General features: G+C 67.3%; 2 protein-coding genes across 2 annotated transcripts; both read left to right on the top strand.

The window, feature by feature from the left end:
* The first annotated feature begins 386 nt into the window (after window positions 1-386).
* On the top strand, window positions 387-10,030 carry ETFB (electron transfer flavoprotein subunit beta). The gene is made up of 7 exons (XM_044991852.1): window positions 387-500; window positions 1,049-1,204; window positions 6,336-6,494; window positions 7,372-7,434; window positions 8,213-8,371; window positions 9,368-9,549; window positions 9,871-10,030. The coding sequence occupies exons 1-6, from the start codon at window positions 444-446 to the stop codon at window positions 9,536-9,538; spliced, it is 765 nt and encodes a 254-aa protein (XP_044847787.1). The 5' UTR covers window positions 387-443; the 3' UTR covers window positions 9,539-9,549; window positions 9,871-10,030.
* Window positions 10,031-11,526: 1,496 nt separating this feature from the next.
* VSIG10L (V-set and immunoglobulin domain containing 10 like) lies at window positions 11,527-19,072 on the top strand. The gene is made up of 11 exons (XM_044991851.1): window positions 11,527-11,587; window positions 13,327-13,659; window positions 14,193-14,456; window positions 14,631-14,915; window positions 15,218-15,472; window positions 16,156-16,428; window positions 16,571-16,858; window positions 17,143-17,256; window positions 17,944-18,005; window positions 18,132-18,275; window positions 18,439-19,072. The coding sequence occupies exons 1-11, from the start codon at window positions 11,527-11,529 to the stop codon at window positions 18,529-18,531; spliced, it is 2,172 nt and encodes a 723-aa protein (XP_044847786.1). The 3' UTR covers window positions 18,532-19,072.
* Window positions 19,073-20,600: the final 1,528 nt, after the last annotated feature.

The raw sequence follows: 20,600 nt of genomic DNA, 5'->3' as shown, positions 1-20,600 counted from the left end.
GATGCAGGCTGCGCGCCGATTGGTCGGCGTGTTGAGGCCCGCCCATCGGGCACGGGGATTGGTTCCGGGAGAGGTACTGCCCCCATCGTGCCTGGTCAGATGGTTAAAGCCCGGTCTGGCCGCCATGATTGGCTGGTTCACGAACCGTTGCACGTTTTGATTGGTCGGCGTCGGGCCCTCTATCCACTGATAGCGCCGCTTGGAGTCACTCTCTCCTGATTGGACAACCGCGAGGCCTGGCTGCCACTGGCTGAACGCCTCACATGCCGCGTCTCCATTGGCCGAGACTGCGGTCACGCCTCTGAGCAGCGCCGGTTGGTTCCGCCGCCGGCCCACCCCTCCGCCTATTGGTCGCAGGGCTCCAGCCCCGCCCTGCGGCCGGACCCCGCGCGCTGATTGGCTCCGATCCAGGAAGGGGGCGCGGCCAGGCGCGGAGCGGGGCGATGGCGGCGTTGCGGGCGCTGGTTGGGGTGAAGCGGGTCATAGACTATGCCGTGAAGGTGGGCGGGGCTCGGACGCCTGGGTCCCTGTCCCGCGGGGGCGGGGGGAGCTCGGACGCCTGGGTCCCTGTCCCGGGGGGGGCACTCGGACGCCTGGGTCCCTGTCCCGGGAGGGGAGCGCCCGGACGCCTGGGTCCCTGTCCGGCGGGGGCGGGGGGAGCGCCCGGACGCCTGGGTCCCTGTCCCGCGGGGCGGGGGGAGCGCCCGGGCACCTGGGTCCCTGTCCCGAGGGGAGGCACTCGGACGCCTGGGTCCCTGTCCCGGGAGGGGAGCGCCCAGACGCCTGGGTCCCTGTCCGGCGGGGGCGGGGGGCGCCCGGACGCCTGGGTCCCTGTCCGGCGGGGGCGGGGGGCGCCCGGACGCCTGGGTCCCTGTCCCACGGGGGGAGCGCCCGGACGCCTGGGTCCCTGTCCGGCGGGGGCGGGGGGAGCGCCCGGACGCCTGGGTCCCTGTCCCGCGGGGCGGGGGGAGCGCCCGGGCACCTGGGTCCCTGTCCCGAGGGGGGGCACTCGGACGCCTGGGTCCCGCGGTGACGCTCTGCCCCCCAGGTGCGGGTGCGGCCGGGCGGCGGGGTGGTGACGGACGGGGTGAAACACTCCATGAACCCCTTCTGCGAGATCGCGCTGGAGGAGGCGGTGCGGCTGCGGGAGCGCCGCCTGCTGCAGGAGATCGTGGTGGTCAGCTGCGGGCCGCAGCAGTGCCAGGTACCCCCCCCCGGCCAGGTACCCCCCCGTAGACCCCCCCCCGGCCAGGTACCCCCCCATAGACCCCCCTCCCGGCCGGGTACCCCCCCCCATAGACACCCCCCCCCCGGCCAGGTACCCCCCCCCATAGACACACCCCCCCCGGCCGGGTACCCCCCCCATAGACACCCCCCCCCCGGCCGGGTACCCCCCCCATAGACCTCCCTCTGCTCTCCTACAGCCCCCCGCTGCCAGGTACCGCCCCCCATATCCTCCCACCAGGTACTACCCCCATAGACCCCCGCCCTCGTACTGCCCCCCGCTCCTACAGACACCCCCCCCCCCGGCCAGGTACCACCCCCCCACTCCAACAGACCCCACCTGCCAGGTACCGCCTGTCACGGAGTGTGGGGGGACACAGGGCCCTGCGCCCCCGGCTTCCTGCGATTCACCAGGACTCTCAGCCAGCCAGTAAAGCAGAAGGTTTATTCGGACGACAGGAACACAGGCCAGGACAGGGTCTTGCAGGCACAGACAACAGGATCCTCCCCAGTTAGGTCCATCTTGGGGTGTCAGGAGCCCCACAGTCCCATTGGGGGGTCAGAGCCCTGTCTGGCCTCCCTCCATCCCCAGCCACCTCCTGAAACCTCCCTCACTCCCCAGCGTCTCCTCCCCCCCTTTGTCCAGCTCCCCGGGCAGAGGGGTCCCCTGGCCTCTCACCCCTTCCTGGGGTCTCCCGTTACCTGCTCAGGTCTCCTCCCTCCAGGCCAGTCTCCCCTCCCCCAGTGCAGCCCGGCCCCCCAGGCCAACACCCCCCACTCAGCACTCACAGCCCCCAGTAAGAACCGTCCCAGTTCCTCACATCTCTCCCCTCTTCGAGACCGAACTCAGCGGGGTCCCTCCAGCCAGTGACCGGGGGAAGTTCGAACCCACCCACGTTCCCAGGGATGCCCCAATATCCCTCCCATTCCTTGGGGAGAATTACCCCAGGCCCTTCCGGTTTCCCGCCCCCCTTTAGGTCGGGGGTGCTCGATGGCTGTCATGGCACTCGTAGTTCACAGGGTATGCGGCCCGTGCCCTTCCCCCCCCCCATACCCCTGGGGTGCACGCTGGGCTGGGGTCTTCTCCCTGCGTTCCAGTCTGGGGGGCTGCGATTCGGGCTCTCTTGGTTCAGAGCCCCCCTTTGACCCTGGCCCCCCTCTGGAAAGGCTCCTCTGTGCTGGGCCAGGGTCTTACAGCCATTTTCCCCTTGTCCCGGGCCTTCCTCCCCCTCTGGCAGGGGTCACAGGAGCGGCAGTGCTGCCGGACATGGGCAAAGACCCCAGGCCAGTAATAGTTCTGTAGCAGCCTCTGCTGGGTACGCCAGGCTCCCTGGTGCCCTGCGAGGGGGATGTTATGGGCCCGGCACAGCAGCTGGCGGCGATACTCCTGGGGTACCACCAGCTGCCTCCTGATCCCCCCGACTCCATTTCCCCTGGGGGAGCCCATTCTCGGTACAGGAACCCCTTCTCCCACAGGAACCTTTTCCGGCCACCACCCCCCATGGTCTGTTCTCCACCGAGGTCGGCCAGGTCCCCTATCCTCCGCAAGGAGGGGTCTTCCCGCACCGTGGCCTGGAACTCAGCCGCTGGGGCCGGGATGGGGACCTGCTCTCTCTCCCCGGCTGGGTCTGAAGCCGCAGCCTCCCTGAGCCCTGTCCCTGGGCGTTCTCTCCCCACCAGGTCAGGGTCCTGCGCCTCGGCAAGGCACCCTCCCCCTTGTCAGGGCACAGTGCCCCTCGCCAGCTCTGGCTACGGGTCACAACCGGGGCCCCCTGCGAGTTGCTTGGCCAGTCCTCCAGGTCCCCCCCATCAACACCTCCGTGGGCAAATGTGGGTGTACGTCCTTGGGGCCCTCCTTGGCCCCTCACTTCAGGTGCACCCTCGCCATGGGCACCTTGAATGGGGTCCCGCCCACCCCCATCAGGGTCAGGTAGGTGTCGGGCACCACCCGATCTGAGGCCACCACCCCGGGCCTGGCCAGCATCACCTCTGCGCCCGTATCCCGGTATCCACTAACCTTCCTCCCATCCACCTCCAGGGGAACAAGGCCCTCGCTCCGGAGGGGCAGCCCCGCGCCCACCCTGTAAACCAAAAACCCGGAGTCTGGAGCATCCAGCCCCCCAGAGGAGCTGGCCTGGGGCTCTCCTCCCTCCTTAGCAGGTGGTTCGCTGCCAGCCCCCCTTGCCTGGGAGCGGTGCCCCTCGTCCGGCTGGGTCTTTACCCAGTTAACCCTCTGCGGGTTGGGTCTGCTCAGTCTGTCCCTGAGCTTGGGGCACTGGGCCCGTATGTGGCCTCTTTGGCCACAGTGAGAGCAGCCCATGTCCCGTGGGTCCCCTCGAGCGGGTTGGATGGACCTGACGCTGGATGTTCCCCTTGGGAGGGGTCCTCCATGCTTCCCCTTGGGAGGTCCCAGGGTCACTCTCTTTCCACATCGTGGCGGGTCTGTTCCTTTGGGATTCCTCCCTGTCATCCCCTGCCCGACTCTCCACAAACTCGTCGGCCAGCTGGCCTGCGGGTTCTCCGGCGTCTGGTCCATCAACCACAGCCTCAGGTTGGGTGGGCACTGCGCATACAGGTGCTCCAGTACGAATAGGTCAAGCAGGTCCCCTTTAGCTTGGGCCCCAGCTGTCCACTTGCAGGCGTACCCCTGTGCCCGGTTGGCCAGTTGTAGGTATGTGACCTCCCGGGTTTTACGCTGACTCCGGAACCTCTCCCGGTACATCTCCGGGGTCAGCCCAAACCCGCGGAGCAGGGCCTGTTTGAACCGTTCGTAGTCCCCTGCCTCCGCCCCTTCCATTCGGCTGTACAGCTCCACGGGGGTGAGAAACTGGAGCCTGTCTGCAGGGTCAACCCTGTGCAGCTCGCAGGCCGTCAGGAAGGTATCCATGTCCTCCCCCTCCTTACGCCGGGCCAGGAAACACTTATCCAAGCTCTTTGTAGGCTTGGGTCCCGCCTCACTCACTGCAGCCGGGGCCCCGCTGCTCCTCAGCCGGGCCAGCTCCAGCTCGCGCTGGCGCTGGTTCTCCTTCTCCTCCTCCAGCTCCCGCTGGCGTTGGTTCTCCTCCTCCTCCAGCTCGCGCTGGCGCTGGTTCTCCTTCTCCTCCAGCTCCCGCTGGCGCTGGTTCTCCTCCTCCTCCAGCTCGCGCTGGCGCTGGTTCTCCTTCTCCTCCTCCAGCTCGCGCTGGCGCTGGTTCTCCTTCTCCTCCTCCAGCTCGCGCTGGCGCTGGTTCTCCTTCTCCTCCTCCAGCTCGCGCTGGCGCTGGTTCTCCTTCTCCTCCTCCAGCTCGCGCTGGCGCTGGTTCTCCTTCTCCTCCTCCAGCTCGCGCTGGCGCTGGTTCTCCTGCTCCTCCTCCTCCAGCTCGCGCTGGCGCTGGTTCTCCTTCTCCTCCTCCTCCAGCTCGCGCTGGCGCTGGTTCTCCTTCTCCTCCTCCTCCAGCTCGCGCTGGCGCTGGTTCTCCTTCTCCTCCTCCTCCAGCTCGCGCTGGCGCTGGTTCTCCTTCTCCTCCTCCTCCAGCTCGCGCTGGCGCTGGTTCTCCTTCTCCTCCTCCAGCTCGCGCTGGCGCTGGTTCTCCTTCTCCTCCTCCAGCTCGCGCTGGCGCTGGTTCTCCTTCTCCTCCTCCAGCTCCTGCTGGCCGCCGGAGTCACGGTGCCCTCGGTATTCGCTGGACTTCCCCCAACCCCTCCCCTAGGCATAGGTGGGCAGGGTCTCGGGATCCCCTCGGCAGTAGTCTGACCCCTCCCAGCCAGGTCAGGCCCCGGGGCCCACGCTGCGTCCGCCGGGCGGCTTCCCTCCGGGACAGGGCTCAGTTCACCCAAGTGACCCTTCTCCTCCAGCTGGGCAATCAGCTGTTCCTTGGTGGACCTCCCAGTGCGCAGCCCCCTCTGCCTGCACAGCGCCACCAGGTGGCTCTTAAGGCATTTAGCAAACATCTCTCTGCTGGCCACTCGCCGGCCTGTGCTCTCAGCTTCCCACCGTTCCCGGGAGACCCCGAGTGCGCCAGCCCGTCTCCAGGTCACCCCCTCTCTGCCAGGGTCGAGCTGCAGACTCCTCCGCCCCCGGGGGACCCTGTTACTGCAAAGTCCTTCTCTCTGGTCACACACTCCCAGGGGTTAATCGCCCCCTGAAACCGTCTCTCTCTGAATCTTCAGCCCACCTGGTCCCCGTCAATCCCCCTTCGCTTTACTGCTCCCCAGTCACTCACTGCAGGAAGCGCCGTCCCTGGGGTGCAGTAGATCCCACCTCTGCCACCAGTTGTCACGGAGTGTGGGGGGACACAAGGCCCTGCACCCCCCGGGCTCCCTGCCGATTCACCAGGACTCTCAGCCAGCCAGTAAAGCAGAAGGTTTATTCAGATGACAGGAACACAGGCCAGGACAGGTCTTGCAGGCACAGATAACAGGATGCTCCCCAGTTAGGTCCATCTTGGCATCCCAGGAGCCCCACAGCCCCACTCCCCGGGCAGAGGGGTCCCCTGGCCTCTCACCACTTCCTGGGTTCTGCCGTTACCTGCTCAGGTCTCCTCCCTCAGGCCAGTCTCCCCTCCCCCAGTGCAGCCCGGCCCCCCCTCAGCATTCACGGACCCCAGTAAGGACAGTCCCAGTTCCTCACGCCGCCCCCCCTGCTCCTACAGACCCCCCCCCGTGCCAGTACTGTCCTCCCCTTCTCCGGCAACATTCCCCCCAGCTCCCCCTGACCCCCCACTGCCTCCCTACAGCCCTCATCGCCTCCCCCGAACCCCCAGTGCCAGGTACCGCCCCCCCAAGCCTCCTGACCCCCCCCCGGCTCCTACAGACCCCTGTCCCAGTGCCAGGCACTGCCTCCCCAAGCTTGTATAGACCCCCCCTGCCCTCCTACAGCCCCCCCTCCCCTGGTGTCAGGTACCGTGCCCCCCCCTCCGTGTTTCCTGACCCCACCCTCTTCCGGGTACCGGTCCCCACCCCCTGCTCCTCCTGACCCCCCCCCCCCAGCCTCAGCCCCATTCGCAGAGGAAGAGCTGCTGACCCGCCCCCTGCGGCTGCGAGGCCAAGGGCTGGGCGGGCCCCGGGCTCGGGCACGTGTGTTGGGTGGGTCCTGCCCAGCCTGCCCTGAATTCAAACTCCGCCCCCCGCAGGAGACCATCCGGACCGCGCTGGCCATGGGGGCCGACCGGGGGCTGCACGTGGAGATCCCAGCCCCCCAGTACGACAGTCTCGGCCCCTTCCAGGTGGCCAAGATCCTGGCGGCGCTGGCCAAGAAGGAGGGGGTCAGCCTGGTGCTGCTGGGCAAGCAGGTGAGTTCCCCTCCCCCGCTCTGCCCCACGGGCCCATCTACCTGGGTATCCCGCCTCCTCCCCTCCCCCCTCTGCCCCACGGGCCCATCTACCCCGGTATCCCGCCTCCCTGTCCCCCACTCCTCCCCCCTCTGCCCCACGGGCCCATCTACCCCGGTATCCCGCCTCCCTGTCCCCCACTCCTCCCCCCTCTGCCCCACGGGCCCATCTACCCCGGTATCCCGCCTCCCTGTCCCCCACTCCTCCCCCCTCTGCCCCACGGGCCCATCTACCCCGGTATCCCGCCTCCCTGTCCCCCACTCCTCCCCCCTCTGCCCCATGGGCCCATCTACCCCGGTATCCCGCCTCCCTGTCCCCCACTCCTCCCCCCTCTGCCCCACGGGCCCATCTACCCCGGTATCCCGCCTCCTCCCCCCTCTGCCCCACGGGTCCATCTACCCTGGTATCCCGCCTCCCTTTCCCCCACTCATCCCCCCTCTGCCCCACGGGCCCATCTACCCCGGTATCCCGCCTCCTCCCCCCTCTGCCCCACGGGTCCATCTACCCTGGTATCCCGCCTCCCTGTCCCCCACTCCTCCCCCCTCTGCCCCACGGGCCCATCTACCCCGGTATCCCGCCTCCTCCCCCCTCTGCCCCACGGGTCCATCTACCCTGGTATCCCGCCTCCTCCCTGCCCCCCCCCTCCTCCCCCCTCTGCCCCACGGGCCCATCTGCCCCGGTATCCCGCCTCCCTTTCCCCCACTCCTCCCCCCTCTGCCCCACGGGCCCATCTACCCCGGTATCCCGCCTGCTGTGCCATCCCGGCTCGTGACACTGCTCCCTGCGGCAAGTGATGGGAAGGGCCCGTCCTGGGTGTGACTCGTTTTCTCCTTCCCAGGCCATCGACGACGACTGCAACCAGACGGGGCAGATGACGGCGGCGCTGCTGGACTGGCCCCAGGTGGCTGCCCCCCTTGGGGGGTCCTGGCAGCGGGGGGTTCTGGAAACTGCTGGGGGGGGGGGATCCCAGCCGTGGGGCGGGGCAGGGGGTTGGATCCTGGCAGAGGGCATCTCTGGGAGCTGCTGGGGGTGGGGGTCAGATCCTGGCAGCGGGGGGCTATGGGAGCTGCGGGGCGGGGGTAAGAGTGGTGGATTCTGGGAGCTGTGGGTGGGGGAGGGTCGGATCCCAGCAGCGGGGGGTGGGGGGGGCTCTGGGAGCTGCGGGAGGGGTGTCAGATCCTGCCAGTGGGGGGCTCTGGGAGCTGTGTGTGGGAGGGTCCGATCCCAGCAGCAGGGGGCTCTGGGGGAGGGTGGATCCCAGCAGCAGGGGGCTCTGGGGGAGGGTGGATCCCAGCAGCAGGGGGCTCTGGGACCCGTGGGGGGGGGGGAATCCCAGCAGCGAGGGACTTTGGATATGTGTGTGTGGGGGGGAGGATTGCAGCAGCAGGGGGCTCTGGGATCTGCGGGGGGCGGGGTTGGATCATGGGAGTGGTGGGTTCTGGGAGCTGTGGGGCGGGGGGGATCCCAGCAGCGGGGGACTTTGGGAGCTGCGGGGGAGGGGGTCAGATCCTGGCAGCAGGGTGGTTCTGAGAGCTGTTGGGGGGGGGGGTTGGATCCTGAGAGTGGTGGGTTCTGGGAACTGTGGGGCAGGGGGGATCCCAGCAGTGTAGGATTCCAGGGGCTGGGGGGGGGGCGGATCCTGGGTGATGGGCGCTAACCCCCCCCCCCGTGCCCTGCAGGGGACCTTCGCCTCCGCGCTGACGCTGGAGGGGGAGCAGCTGACGGTGGAGCGGGAGGTGGACGGGGGCCTGGAGAGCATCCGGCTCCGGCTGCCGGCCGTGGTGACGGCCGACCTGCGGCTCAACGAGCCCCGTTACGCCACCCTGCCCAACATCATGGTGAGGGGAGGGGGGGCGGGGCTGACCCCTCCCCCGGCTCAGAGACACAGCCATCTCTGGGGCGGGGCAGGGGCTGGTTACATGGGGACCCTTCCCCGGGGGTGCAACCTGGAAACGGGGCTGAGCCCCCTTCCCCTCTCCAGCCTGGGCTGTCTCGCCGCAGACCCCTCCGGGCGCTGGCATCCCTCAGCCGCCAGCGGGTGGCGCCCCACACCCAGCCAGGCTGCGGGCATGCGCCCAGAGCCACTCACCCAGGGAAAGGCCCCGGCCTGGCACCCCACAGCTGTACCCGCCGGCCCCGGGCGGCCGCCTGACCAGTGTACGTTCATCACCCAGCCGGCCCCGCCCTCGGTGCGGACCGGCCACGCGCCCGCCTTCGCTAGACGTTTCCCGAGTGCCCCGTTTTAGGGAGAGCTCAGAGGCGACTGACCCCCGAGAGCTGATTGCTCGCCATCAAAGGGCAAAGAAAAGGGAAGCTAAAGGCCCGATGTCAGTCTGACACCATCTCTCACTGGGCAGGGTTGAGATCTGCCACTTTCTCACCCTGCTGCACGTTGCCGGCCATAACGCGCCGGGTTCCCTCCAATGCCGGGACCAGGCTCCTCGGTTGAAGTTTTCTCTTCCCCAGTGCGCTGGGTGCTGCCAGCGTAGGTGGGGGAGGAGAGAGGCCGAGGCAGGAGGCTGCCGTCCCCTGGTGTATCCCCTCAGGCTGTGTGCCTGGCAGCCGCGCACCCTGATGGGACTCCTGGGTTCTGTCCCAGCTCTGGGAGGGGAGTGGGGTCTAGTGGTTAGAGCAGCAGGGGCTGGGAGCCAGGACTCCTGGGTTCTGTCCCAACTCTGGGAGGGGAGTGGGATCTAGTGGTTAGAGCAGCGGGGGCTGGGAGCCAGGACCCCTGGGTTCTGTCCCAGCTCTGGAGGGGGGATGGGATCTAGTGGTTAGAGTAGCGGGGGCTGGGAGCCTGGACTCCTGGGTTCCACGCCTGGCTCTCTCCCCAGAAAGCCAAGAAGAAGAAGATTGAGGTGCTGAAGGCGTCGGACCTGGGGGTCGATCTCTCCTCCCGGCTGGCCGTGGAGCGCGTGGAAGAGCCGCCCCAGCGCCAGGCCGGCGTCAAGGTGGAGACCGTGGACGACCTCGTGGGCAAGCTGAAGGAGGGGGGCCTGATCTGAGCCCCCAGCCGGTGAGTACGGCCCCTGCCCTGCCTCTCCCCTTGCAGTCGCTGACAGTGCTGGGGAGAGAACCCAGGAGTCCGGGCTCTCAGCCTCTCCCTTCCCTCCCCCCCCCCGTCCCTAATCACTAACCCCCTCCCCAAGCTGGGGAGGGAACCCAAGAATCCTGATGCCCAGCGCACCCCCCTCCCCGGCACTGCTCTAACCACTAGAGATCACTCCCCTCCCAGAGCTGGGGAGGGAACCCAGGAATCCTGGCTCCCTCCTTCCTGCTCCCCCCATAACCCCTGCTCCCCCCCCACTGATCTCTCCGTGGCTTGTTTCTCTTCCAGCCCCTCCTGGAGCCGCTGCGCCCGGCTCTCCTGCTGCTGTGACGGGTGGTGCCCCTGGGGGTCCCTGGGACCTGGCACTGCCCCCCGTGATTGTAACCGTGCTGCCTTCCGGCCCCGAGCCGCTGCTCCGTCAGCCCCGGGGCTCGGGACCCATAAACCCCGCTGGGTCTTTGGAGAGTCGCTGTCCGCCTGTCCTTTGTCCGGCCCAGCCGCGCCCGCCAGGGGCCTGGCTTTGGGGGGCCGCCCAGGCCCAGAGGCGGGGTTTGGGGGGCTGAGGGTGGGGCGTACAGGGAGCGGGGGTGGGATTATGGGCAATCTGGGGGTGGGGTTTATTGTAGGATGGGCAGGGCTTGGGAAGACAAGGCGGGGCTTAGTGGGGGAGAGGAGGGGGGAGTGGTAGGGGTGGGGTTTATTGTAGAATGGGCGTGGCTTGGGAAGACAAGGCGGGGCTTAGTGGGGGAGAGGAGGGGGGAGTGGTAGGGGTGGGGTTTATTGTAGAAGGGGCGTGGCTTGGGAAGACAAGGCGGGGCTTAGTGGGGGAGAGGAGGGGGGAGTGGTAGGGGTGGGGTTTATTGTAGGATTGGGGTTGGGTGGATGGTGGCCTGCGGGGGGCAGTGGGGGCGTTACTGGCTGAACGCCAGGGAGGCCTGGACAGACGGGGGCCCCTCACCTGAGCCGGGATCCATCCCCGCTGGGCTCGGCCAGGCGGCTCCTCCCCTCGCTCCCACCCCAGGAGCCTGGAGGAGGAGCCGAGGGGGCGGAGCCTGCTGTTACCCTGGGGAACTCCCTGCCCCTGGATGCCCCTGGGCTGCCTGCGGAGCTCGGGCCTGAGCAGGCTGTGAATGTTCCTCCTCCCGCGTGGCTCCACCTGCTGGTGGGGCAGAGCCCCTGGGGGGCAGGGGGGGGAGAGGAGCCCCCCCGGTGGTGACAGCCCGGCTCCCCCACCTTCCTCTGCCGCAGCTGGCCAGGTCAGTGCCCAGCCTGCCGGAGACGGGTCTCGGCTCCTCCAGCCGGGCCCCCCGCGCGCCCCATCCCGGCTCCGGGCCCCAGGCCTGGGGGGGGGGGGGGCTTTCAAAATGGGTTCATCAAATCAGTGCCGGGGATGGGGGGAGGATCCCCCCAATCCACCATGGAAAGGGGGGTTTGGAGTGTTCCCCGTGGGGGGGGGAGGAGGTTTTGGGTGTGAACGGCCCCCCGAGCCGGGCCCCCTGCTGCGGGTGGGGGGGTGTCTGGGAGTCCGTCTGCTTCCAAGCAAAGCGCTGGTCACCCCCCCCCCCCGCACAATTTCCTCGGCTCTCACTGGGGGGGGCTGGGCCCTGATGCAGCCACCTCTGGGCTGGAGCAGCCGCATATAACGCTGCAGGGGGGTGGTTTGCTCAGATGCAGCCGGTTTCCGCGGGGGGAGCAGCCCCGCCCCCGGGAGCGGGGCACAGAGGTGATGATGCCTGTGGCTAATTACACCGGCTCCCCCCCCCCCCCCCGGCCAGGAACCCTCCCTGTGCGCCCCTCCCCCCCCGGAGCTATTGCTAGAAAGGTCCCGACGCCCCCCCCCCGGGCACACCCCGCCCCTCCCACCCCGCCGGCTTAACCGGTTCCCGCCCGCAGCGCCGGGAGACCTGAGCCTTTGTCCGGCTCCTCCCCCCCCCCGCCCCTGTCATGGCCGGCAGGTGCCCGGACACCTGGGCCGGCGCCGCCCGGCTCCTGCTGCTGCTGCTGGGTGAGTCCGGGGGGGCCCGGCCCGGGCTGGGGGGGTCCTGCGGGGGGGGGGACGCGGTCCCGAAAACGTCACCGGGACAGACTCGCTCGGGGAAGATTCACCGGAGCCTCCAGGGCACCCGGGGACCTGCCCCCGCCCGCCCCGTACTGACCCCCCCCCCCACGGGGCTGGGGATTCGGTGCCCCCGGAATTGGGGCAGGGGGAGGAAACGGCTCGGGAGAGAAGCCAGGATTTCTGACTCCCCCCCCCGCCCCCAGCCCAGAGAACCCAGGAGTCCTGGCTCCGCCCCCCCCCCCGCCCAGAGAACCCAGGAGTCCAGCCTTCTAGCCTCCCCCCACTGTAACCACTAAACCCCACTCCCCTCCCACAGCGGCAGGCCCCTTTTGACCCCCCAGGGACCCGATGAATCAGAGCCGCAGCGAGCGCCCCCCGCCCTGTGGGCTCAGCCCCCGCCCCCATCTGCCAGCGCCGCAAGCGCCCCCCACCCCCAGCCCCGACTCAGCCCGAAGCCTCTGGGCCCAGGCCCAGCCCACGGCGCCGGGCTGCTTCCAGGGGATGGTAGGGGCGGCTCAGCCAGTGGGGAGATGCGGCCACCTCTGGGGCGCGGCAGCTGGGGAACAGCCGCACACAACGCCGCTCGGGCGCAGCTCGCTAGAGTTGAGGCCGGGGAGGGAGGCGGATCCTGTGTTAAATCCAGGCACAGGAGGGATCCGGCAGCGGGAAATCACCCTCCTTGGCTATTAGCAAATCACCAGGGCCACGAAGGAGCCAGGCGGGTCGGGAGTGAGGGGCACCGGCAGAGCTGGGGGTGGGGAGCCCAGGGCTGGGCTGGCAGGGGCTGGAGTGAGGGGCACCGGCAGAGCTGGGATGGGGGGGAGCCCAGGGCTGGGCTAGTGGGGGCTGCGGGTCGGGAGTGAGGGGCACCGGCAGAGCTGGGATCGGGGGGAGCCCAGGGCTGGGCTAGCAGGGGCTGCGGGTCGGGAGTGAGGGGCACAGGCAGGGCTGGGCTAGTGGGGGCTGCGGGTCGGGAGTGAGGGGCACCGGCAGAGCTGGGATGGGGGGGAGCCCAGGGCTGGGCTAGTGGGGGCTGCGGGTCGGGAGTGAGGGGCACCGGCAGAGCTGGGATCGGGGGGAGCCCAGGGCTGGGCTAGCAGGGGCTGCGGGTCGGGAGTGAGGGGCACCAGCACTGCTCTATCTGGGCCATTTTCTGTCACGATGACCCTGGTGGCCGGTTCTTGGCCTGGATTCTGCAGCCTCCGGCCCAGCCCTGGGCTCCCCCCGCCCGTGCCCTGCCGGTGCCCCTCACTCCCGACTCGCAGCCCCCTGCTAATCCAGCTGCCCTGCCCCCGCCCCCCAGTGTCAGGCCTGGCTCTGGGAGGGGAATGGGGTCTAGTGGTTAGAACAGGGGGCGCTGGGAGCCCGGACTCCTGGGTTCCATCCCCAGCTCCAGGAGGGAAGTGGGGTCCAGTTGTTATATCTGGAGGGAGCTGGGAGCCCGGACTCCACTGGCTGCCCATAGCTGGCGCGTGGGGTGGGGTACGTGTGGGTGTCTGGGGGCTACAGCGGGTGGGGGGCGACTGACAGAGGAGAGGATCCAGTCTCTGTGTTGGGGGTGAGGGGGCTGGACCAGCCCCTTGGGCAGGCGGTGGGGGAGGGGAAAGGCTCCCTGGGACCCCTGGCTAGGGGTGGGGGGTGCAACCGAGCCCAGAACTAACCAGCCTCCCTCTGCCCCCCACCAGGCCCTGTGCTCCCCTTTCCCCTCCAGCTGCCCCCCGGCCCCCTGGCGGTGCTGCTGGGGGGGAACCTCTCGATCCCGCTCTCCTACCCCCCGGCCCAGCCGCCCCCCAGAATCGTGTGGCAGAGGAACCGGACGGTGCTGGCAGACGGACACCTGGGTCCCAACGGCTCGGTGGCCGTGGCCTCGGCCTACCAGGGCCGGCTCAGCGTGGAGCCCCAAGGGGGGGCGCTCGCCATCGCCCCCGTGGCCCTGCAGGATGCCGGCTCCTACACGGTCGAGGTCTTTCCACTGGGGGGCCAGGTGTGGAGGGGGGACGTCCAGGTGGAGGTGTACGGTAAGTGGGGGCGGCCCGGACGCCTGGGTTCTATGCCGAGCCCTGGGAGGGGAGTGGGGTTTAGTGGTTGGAGGGGGGGGGCTGGGAGCCAGGACACCTGGGTTCTATCCCTCCTCTAGGATGGGGGGTGTCTAGTGGATAGAGCAGGGGTGGGGGGCTGGGAGTCAGGACTCCTGGGTTCTCTCCCCTCTTGGAGAGTGCGGGGGGGAGGTCTAGTGGATAGAGCAGGGGTGGGGGGCTGGGAGTCAGGACTCCTGGGTTCTCTCCCCTCTGGGAGAGCGGGGGGTGGGGGTGTGTCTAGTGGATAGAGAAGAGGTGGGAGGGGTTGGGAGTCAGGAGTCTTGGGTTCTCTCCCCTCTTGGAGGGTGCGGGGGGGAAGTCTAGTGGATAGAGCAGGGGTGGGGGGCTGGGAGTCAGGACTCCTGGGTTCTCCCCCTCTGGGGGGGGGGTGTGTCTAGTGGATGGAGAAGAGGTGGGAGGGGTTGGGAGTCAGGACTCCTGGGTTCTCTCCCCACGCCTGTTTCCCCCTGCAGAGCTGGTAGGGAATGTCTCTGTGACGCCCCCGGCCCTGGCGGTGAGCGAAGGCGCCGGGTCGGCCGCTCTCACCTGCGCCCCCGTGCGGGGCACCGTCACCTGGACCAAGGATGGGCAAAGCCTGGACCCGAACCCTCGGTACCGGGTCTCGGCTGGGACCCTCCAGATCAGCCGGCCTGAGCGGAACGACAGCGGCACCTACAACTGCACCGTGTCCAACCCATTCAGCACCGGTGCCGGCGCCGCCCACATCCGGGTCTATTGTGAGTGCAGGCCGGACGCCGGGGTAGATGGGCCTGAGCCGGGCCAGAAAGCTGGGGAGGGGGGCGGCCTGGGCCCATCTGGGGCGGGGATCCCGGGCTGCCTGGGCCGAGGGGGGAGCAGGGGAGACCAGACTCCCTCCCCCGGTTCTGACTCGGTTCTGGTTCCCTTCCCAGATGGGCCGGAGCCCCCCACGATCGTCCTCTCGTCGGACCGGGACCCGGAGCCCCGGCGCTACGTCCGGGTGAACAGCACCGTGACGCTGGCCTGCCGGGCCCCCTCGGACCCCCCTGCCCAGATCTACTGGAGCCTGGCCGACGCCAGCGACCCCCTGGTCCCGGCCCAGCCGGAGCTGACGCTGCCCCGGGTGCAGCTCAGCCAGGCCGGGCTCTACTCCTGCCTCGCCAGCAACCCGCAAACCCAGCGCCAGCTCCGCGCCACCCTGATCCTCACCGTCACCCGTGGGTGCCCCCGGCCCTTCCCCTCCAGGGGGCGCCAGCTCCTGTCTGTCCCCAGGGCAGGGGATTGGCTGGCTCAGGGGGCAGGGAATGGGGCCTTTCCCCGCTAGGGGGTGCTGGGTTCCCAGCCAGGCCCAGGGCAGGGGATTGGCTGGCTCAGGGGGACGGGGAATGGGGCAGGGGCCCTGTCCCCTCTAGGGGGCGGCGGGTTCCCAGCCAGCCCCAGGGCAGGGGATTGGCTGGCTCAGGGGGGTGGGGAATGGGGCTATGGGGCTGATCTGTTTCTCTCTCTCTTCCCCCTCCAGAGATCCCCCCCGGATCCCCCTTCTGCTCCCTGAACTCAGTGGCCAATGGCACGGCCCTTCGCTTCCTCTGCTCGTGGCCGGGGGGCTCCCCGGCTCCCAGCCTGAGTCTGCTCGGGCTGCCTGGTGGTGAGGAGCAAGGGGTCGGCCCCACCCTCGAGCGGACCCTGAGCTCCCCCCCGCCCGCCCTCAATGGCACCCGGGTCACCTGCCTGGGGAGACACCTCGCCGCCGAGGGGAACTGCAGCATGACACCCGGTGAGACCCCAGCCCCACCGCCTGGGTGCAGTGCCGGCTTCGGCCACCGGGGGCAGCACTGGGCTGGGGCACTGACCCTGACCCTAATTCTAGGGAGGGGCCTGCACCCCCAGGGGGGAGGGGCAGGGGGTCCCTGCCACATGGGCGGGGCATGGGCCATGTCGGCAGAGTTGGTGTCCAATGGATGGGCAGGACGGGAGGAGTGAATGCAGGGGAGAGGCCCTGATGTCCAGTGGGTGGGGCATGAATCGAGTGGGCGGGGCTAGTATCCAATGGGTTTGGCCTGGAGTATGAGGGCGGAGCTAAAGTCCAGCTGGTGGAGGCAGGGCCAGGACACTATGGGTGGGGCTGGCCTCCAGAGGGAGGGGCCAGGATACCATGGGAGGAGCTAGTATCCAGGGGGAGGGGCCAGAACACGATGGGAGGAGCTAGTATCAAGGGGAGGGGCCAGGACACTATGGGAGGAGCAAGTATCCATGGGAGGGGCCTGGGCACTATGGGAGGAGCTAGTATCCAGGGGGAGTGGCCAGGACACTATGGGAGGAGCTAGTATCCAGGGGGTGGGGCCAGGATTCTGCAGGTGGGGCTACCCCCAAGGGGGAAGGGCCTGGACGATGGGGCGGGGTTAACACCTGGCAACTCCACCCAAATGAACTCCCCAACTCCCCTCCCCCGCCCCCCAGAAGCCCCCTCGGGGGTCTCTCTCTCATTCCAGGCCTCCCTGGACCCCGGGGACACTGTCCTGTTGGATCTGCAGTGCCGGGGCACCTACCGGCCTGTGGAAATCGCCTGGGCCCGGGACGGGGCGCCGCTGGGTCCGGGCGGGCGGTACCGGGTCAGCGCCGACGGGGCCCGACTCACCATCAGCAACTTCACGGCCCCGCAGGACCTGGGGGGCTACTCGGTGCGGTGCCAAAACCCCCTGGGCTCGCAGGAGAGTAACCTCACGCTGACGGGTGAGAACCCAGGAGTCCTGGCTCCCAACCCCCCCCACCACCACCACTAGTCCCCACTCCCTTCCCCGAGCTGCGGATGGAGCCCAGGAGTCCTGTCCCCACAGATCTCCCCGGCCCCTCTAACCCACCCTCCTCCCTGCAGGTCCGTCTGTCTCCGGCTGGACCCTGGTGCGCGGTTCGGAGCCCGGCTCGGCCCGGCTGAGCTGGGTGGTGCCAGAGGGCTCCGTGGTCACTGGGTTCTTGATCCAGATCCAGGGGCCCCCCGGGGGCCGGGCGGCCGGGGAGTGGCAGACGCTGCAGACGCTAGGGGGCGCCACTCGCTCCAGCACCGTGGGGGGGCTCCAGCCCCACACCTCCTATTCCTTCCGGCTGCTGCCCCTGCTCGGAACCCAGGCTGGGGAGCCCAGCCACACGCAGACGCTCCTGCCAGGTGAGTCCGGGGGGCTGGGAGCCAGGACTCCTGGGTTCTCTTTCCAGATCTGGGAGGAGAGTGGGGTCTAGCGGTTAGAGCAGAGGGGCTGGGAGCCCGGACTCCTGGGTTCTATCCCCAGCTCTGGAAGGGGAGGGGGGTCTGGTGGTTAGGGGGAGCTGGGATCCTGGACTCCTGGGTTCTCTTTCCAGCTCTGGAAGGGGAGTGGGGTCTGGTGGTTAGAGCAGAGGAACTGGGACCCCAGACTCCTGGGTTCTCTCCCTGTCCCCTCTCTCTCTCTGCAGCCTCTACCCTGAGCCCCGGCGCCATCGCGGGCATCGTGTTGGGCTCGATCCTGGGCATGATCCTGCTCCTTGCCCTCCTCGTGCTCCTGATCTGGTTCCTCCGGGCGCGATGGGGTGAGTACGAAGCCGGGGTCCCCCCGGGAAGGAGGTCTGGGGGCAGGATATGCTGCTCTCAGCCAATCAGATGCAAGGGTAGAATTGCCACCCTGGTCCCAGCCAATGGAAGGGAGGGCTGCTTTTATCCAATCAAATGCAAGTGGGAATCGGGTTGCTAAAATATGTGCTGACCAATCAGATGCAGGGATGGTCATTGAACTGTTTCTAGCCAATCAGATGCAAGGGGGAGTCACTGTTGGCCAATCAGTTGCAAGGGGCGGAGTCAATGAGATGTTGTCCAATCACAGCCAAAAGGCAGAATTGGTCTCCTGTTCTCAGCCAATCAGGTGCCAGGATGGGCTCAGTGGCCTTCTACTGCCCGAGCAAGAAGAAGGGGCCATTGTCATTGGCCAATGAGCACCAAAGGGTCATGCTGCCATTAACCAATCCAACCGCACTGGCTTTGGTATTATCCAGTTGGAATCCGGGAGACATGGGGCTTCGGGCACCAGCCAGTCAGAATTCACTGTTTCAGTTGGGGAAGGGGGGCTGGTACTGACCAATCAAAATACAGGGAGATAGGAAGGGGCGTGCCCTGGCACCAGCCAATGAGAAGCAAGGGAATCAATCAGTGGTCTTACCACCAGCCAATGAGAATTGGGTGCTCCTGGCACCAGCCAATCAGGCTCCTTTTCTCCATCCTAGGAAAGAGGGAGAAGATGCCCCTGACCCCGCCCGGGACCCGCCAGCATTACCTTCCCCGTCAGGTGAGTGCGAGGGGGCGGGGCCAGATGGGGCGGGGCCTAGCGCTGGGTTCTGCCGAGGCTGACTGGCCCGTGCCTCAGTTTCCCCATGCTGAAGCGGGACGCTGATGACGCGTCGCTCTGTTCCAGTTCCCGCACGGGAGAGAGTCCGACCCCGTCGAGCCCCCGGCCCCCCCCTCCCGGGCGTCTTCGCGCTGCTCCTGGGGGGATGGCGACCTGTCCTTCATCAGCTACGAGGAGCATCTGCGCATCCACGGCCCCCCCGCCCCCTGGGTAAGTGCCCCCCCCCGCAGCACGGTGCCCCCTGCTCAACCCTCGCCCATCCCCCCAGCACCCTGCTGCCCCCCCCCCCGCTGCTCCCCAGAGCCCTGACTGCCGGGGGAGAGCCCCCCCACCTGCCCCCGACTACGTCTCTCATTCGCCTTCCTCTTCCTAGCCCAGGCACCCTGGAGACGGCAGGGGCCCCGGGCTCCCATCTCTGGCCAGTTGGCAGGGCCCCAGGACAGCGCGCAGCGCCACACGGGTGTGACTGGCACGGGAGAGCCAGCGTGGGAGCCAGGCGTCCGGGAGAGCCTTACAGGGGACTGAGTGCCAGCAATGAACCCAGGAGTCCGGGAGGCATCGATAGAATGGACTGAGCCTGCATAGGATGAGGCTCCGTGGGCCCCCCTCCCCCCTGAGTGTCCCCTGGTCCTGTGCTGGCCCCCCCCAACCTCCCCAGAACTGACTATGGGACTAAGAGGGGTCCACATGCTTCTGCTGGAAGAAAGGGAGGGGGCAGGACTTCCTGTTTTTCTTGGTGTGCTTGGGGAGAGGGTGGGACTTCCTGTTTTTGCAAATTATCTCAGGTTATACATGGCTCTGATTAGCTCTCTGGAGAGAGCGAGAGGGAGAATTACGTCTGTCTGTGCCTGCCTCCCCCACCCCCATCCCCACCTCTTGGTCCACCCATCCCTCCATCCATTAATCCTTCCATCCATCCATCCATCTCCGTCCCCATCCAGCCAGCCCCGTACATAACCCACTATCCTTCCATCCACATCCATCCTTCCTCCCTCCCTCCCTCCATCCGTCCACATCCATCCAGCCCCGTACATAACCCACTATCCTTCCATCCACATCCATCCTTCCTCCCTCCCTCCCTCCCTCCCTCCATCCGTCCACATCCATCCATCCATCCATCTCCGTCCCCATCCATCCAGCCCCGTACATAACCCACTATCCTTCCATCCATATCCATCCTTCCTCCCTCCCTCCCTCCATCCGTCCACATCCATCCATCCATCCATCTATCCATCCCCAGACACAACCCTCTATCCTTCCATCCATCCATCCACCTCCATCCACATCCATCCAGCCCCGTACACAGCCCTCTATCCTTCCATCCATCCATCCACCTCCGTCCACATCCATCCAGCCCCGTACATAACCCACTATCCTTCCATCCACATCCATCCTTCCTCCCTCCCTCCCTCCATCCGTCCGTCCACATCCATCCATCCCCATACACAGCCCTCTATTCTTCCATCCCCCACAGCCCTCTATTCTTCCATCCATCCATCTCCGTCCACATCCATCCAGCCCCGTACATAACCCACTATCCTTCCATCCACATCCATCCTCCCTCCCTCCATCCGTCTACATCCATCCATCCCCATACACAGCCCTCTGTCCTTCCATCCATCTCCGTCCACATCCATCCAGCCCCGTACATAACCCACTATCCTTCCATCCATCCATCTCTGTCCACATCCATCCATCCCCAGACACAGCCCTCTATTCTTCCATCCACATCCATCCTTCCTCCCTCCCTCCATCCGTCCACATCCATCCATCCCCATACACAGCCCTCTATTCTTCTATCCATCCATCTTCATCCTTTCATCATTCCTTCCTTCTTCCCTCCATCCATTCATCCATCCCCATACACAGCCCCCTATCCTTCCTTCCATCCATCCATCCATCTCTGTCCACATCCATACACTGTCCTCTTATCTTTCCATCCATCCTTCCTTCGTCCCTCTCCATCCACATCCATCCCCATACATAACCCTCTATCCTTCCATCCATCCATCCTTCCTCCCTCAATCCATCATCCATCTCCGTCCACATCCATTCATCCCCATATACAGCCCTCTATCCTTCCTTCCATCCCTCCATCCTTCCTTCGATCCATCGCCATCCACATCCTTCCCTCCAGCCATCCCCATCCACATCCCTCCCGCCCCTCCCAAACGCCTCTATCCATCCTTCCAGCCCCATCAATCCATCCTCCCCCCACCTGTTACGCGGATGAAGACGCCTGGTTTTGCTGGCGGGGTGGGGGGAGGAAGGACGGGAGATTGGCAGCGGGTGTTTTGGCAGAAGGTGCCACTGTTACAGGTGATTAGTTTGGTGCGTAACAGAGTGATTTATATTTTTAATAACGTGTTTCTGGAACTTTTCTTGCCAATCCGACCCCTCCCGCCGGCGCCTGTGGCGGAGGCTGGTGTCTGCTGACTACCTAGCCCGGCCTGAATCCACAGGGAAAGACTTGGCAGTGGGGCACATTTCCTTTTAAACACGATTAACCTGTGGAACTCCCTCCCCCATGATCTG

Source organism: Mauremys mutica, chromosome 17, assembly GCF_020497125.1.
Source record: "Mauremys mutica isolate MM-2020 ecotype Southern chromosome 17, ASM2049712v1, whole genome shotgun sequence".
Classification (NCBI taxonomy): domain Eukaryota; kingdom Metazoa; phylum Chordata; order Testudines; family Geoemydidae; genus Mauremys; species Mauremys mutica.
The sequence above is the reverse complement of the archived record's forward strand: the minus strand, read 5'-3'. Positions and strand labels throughout refer to the sequence as shown.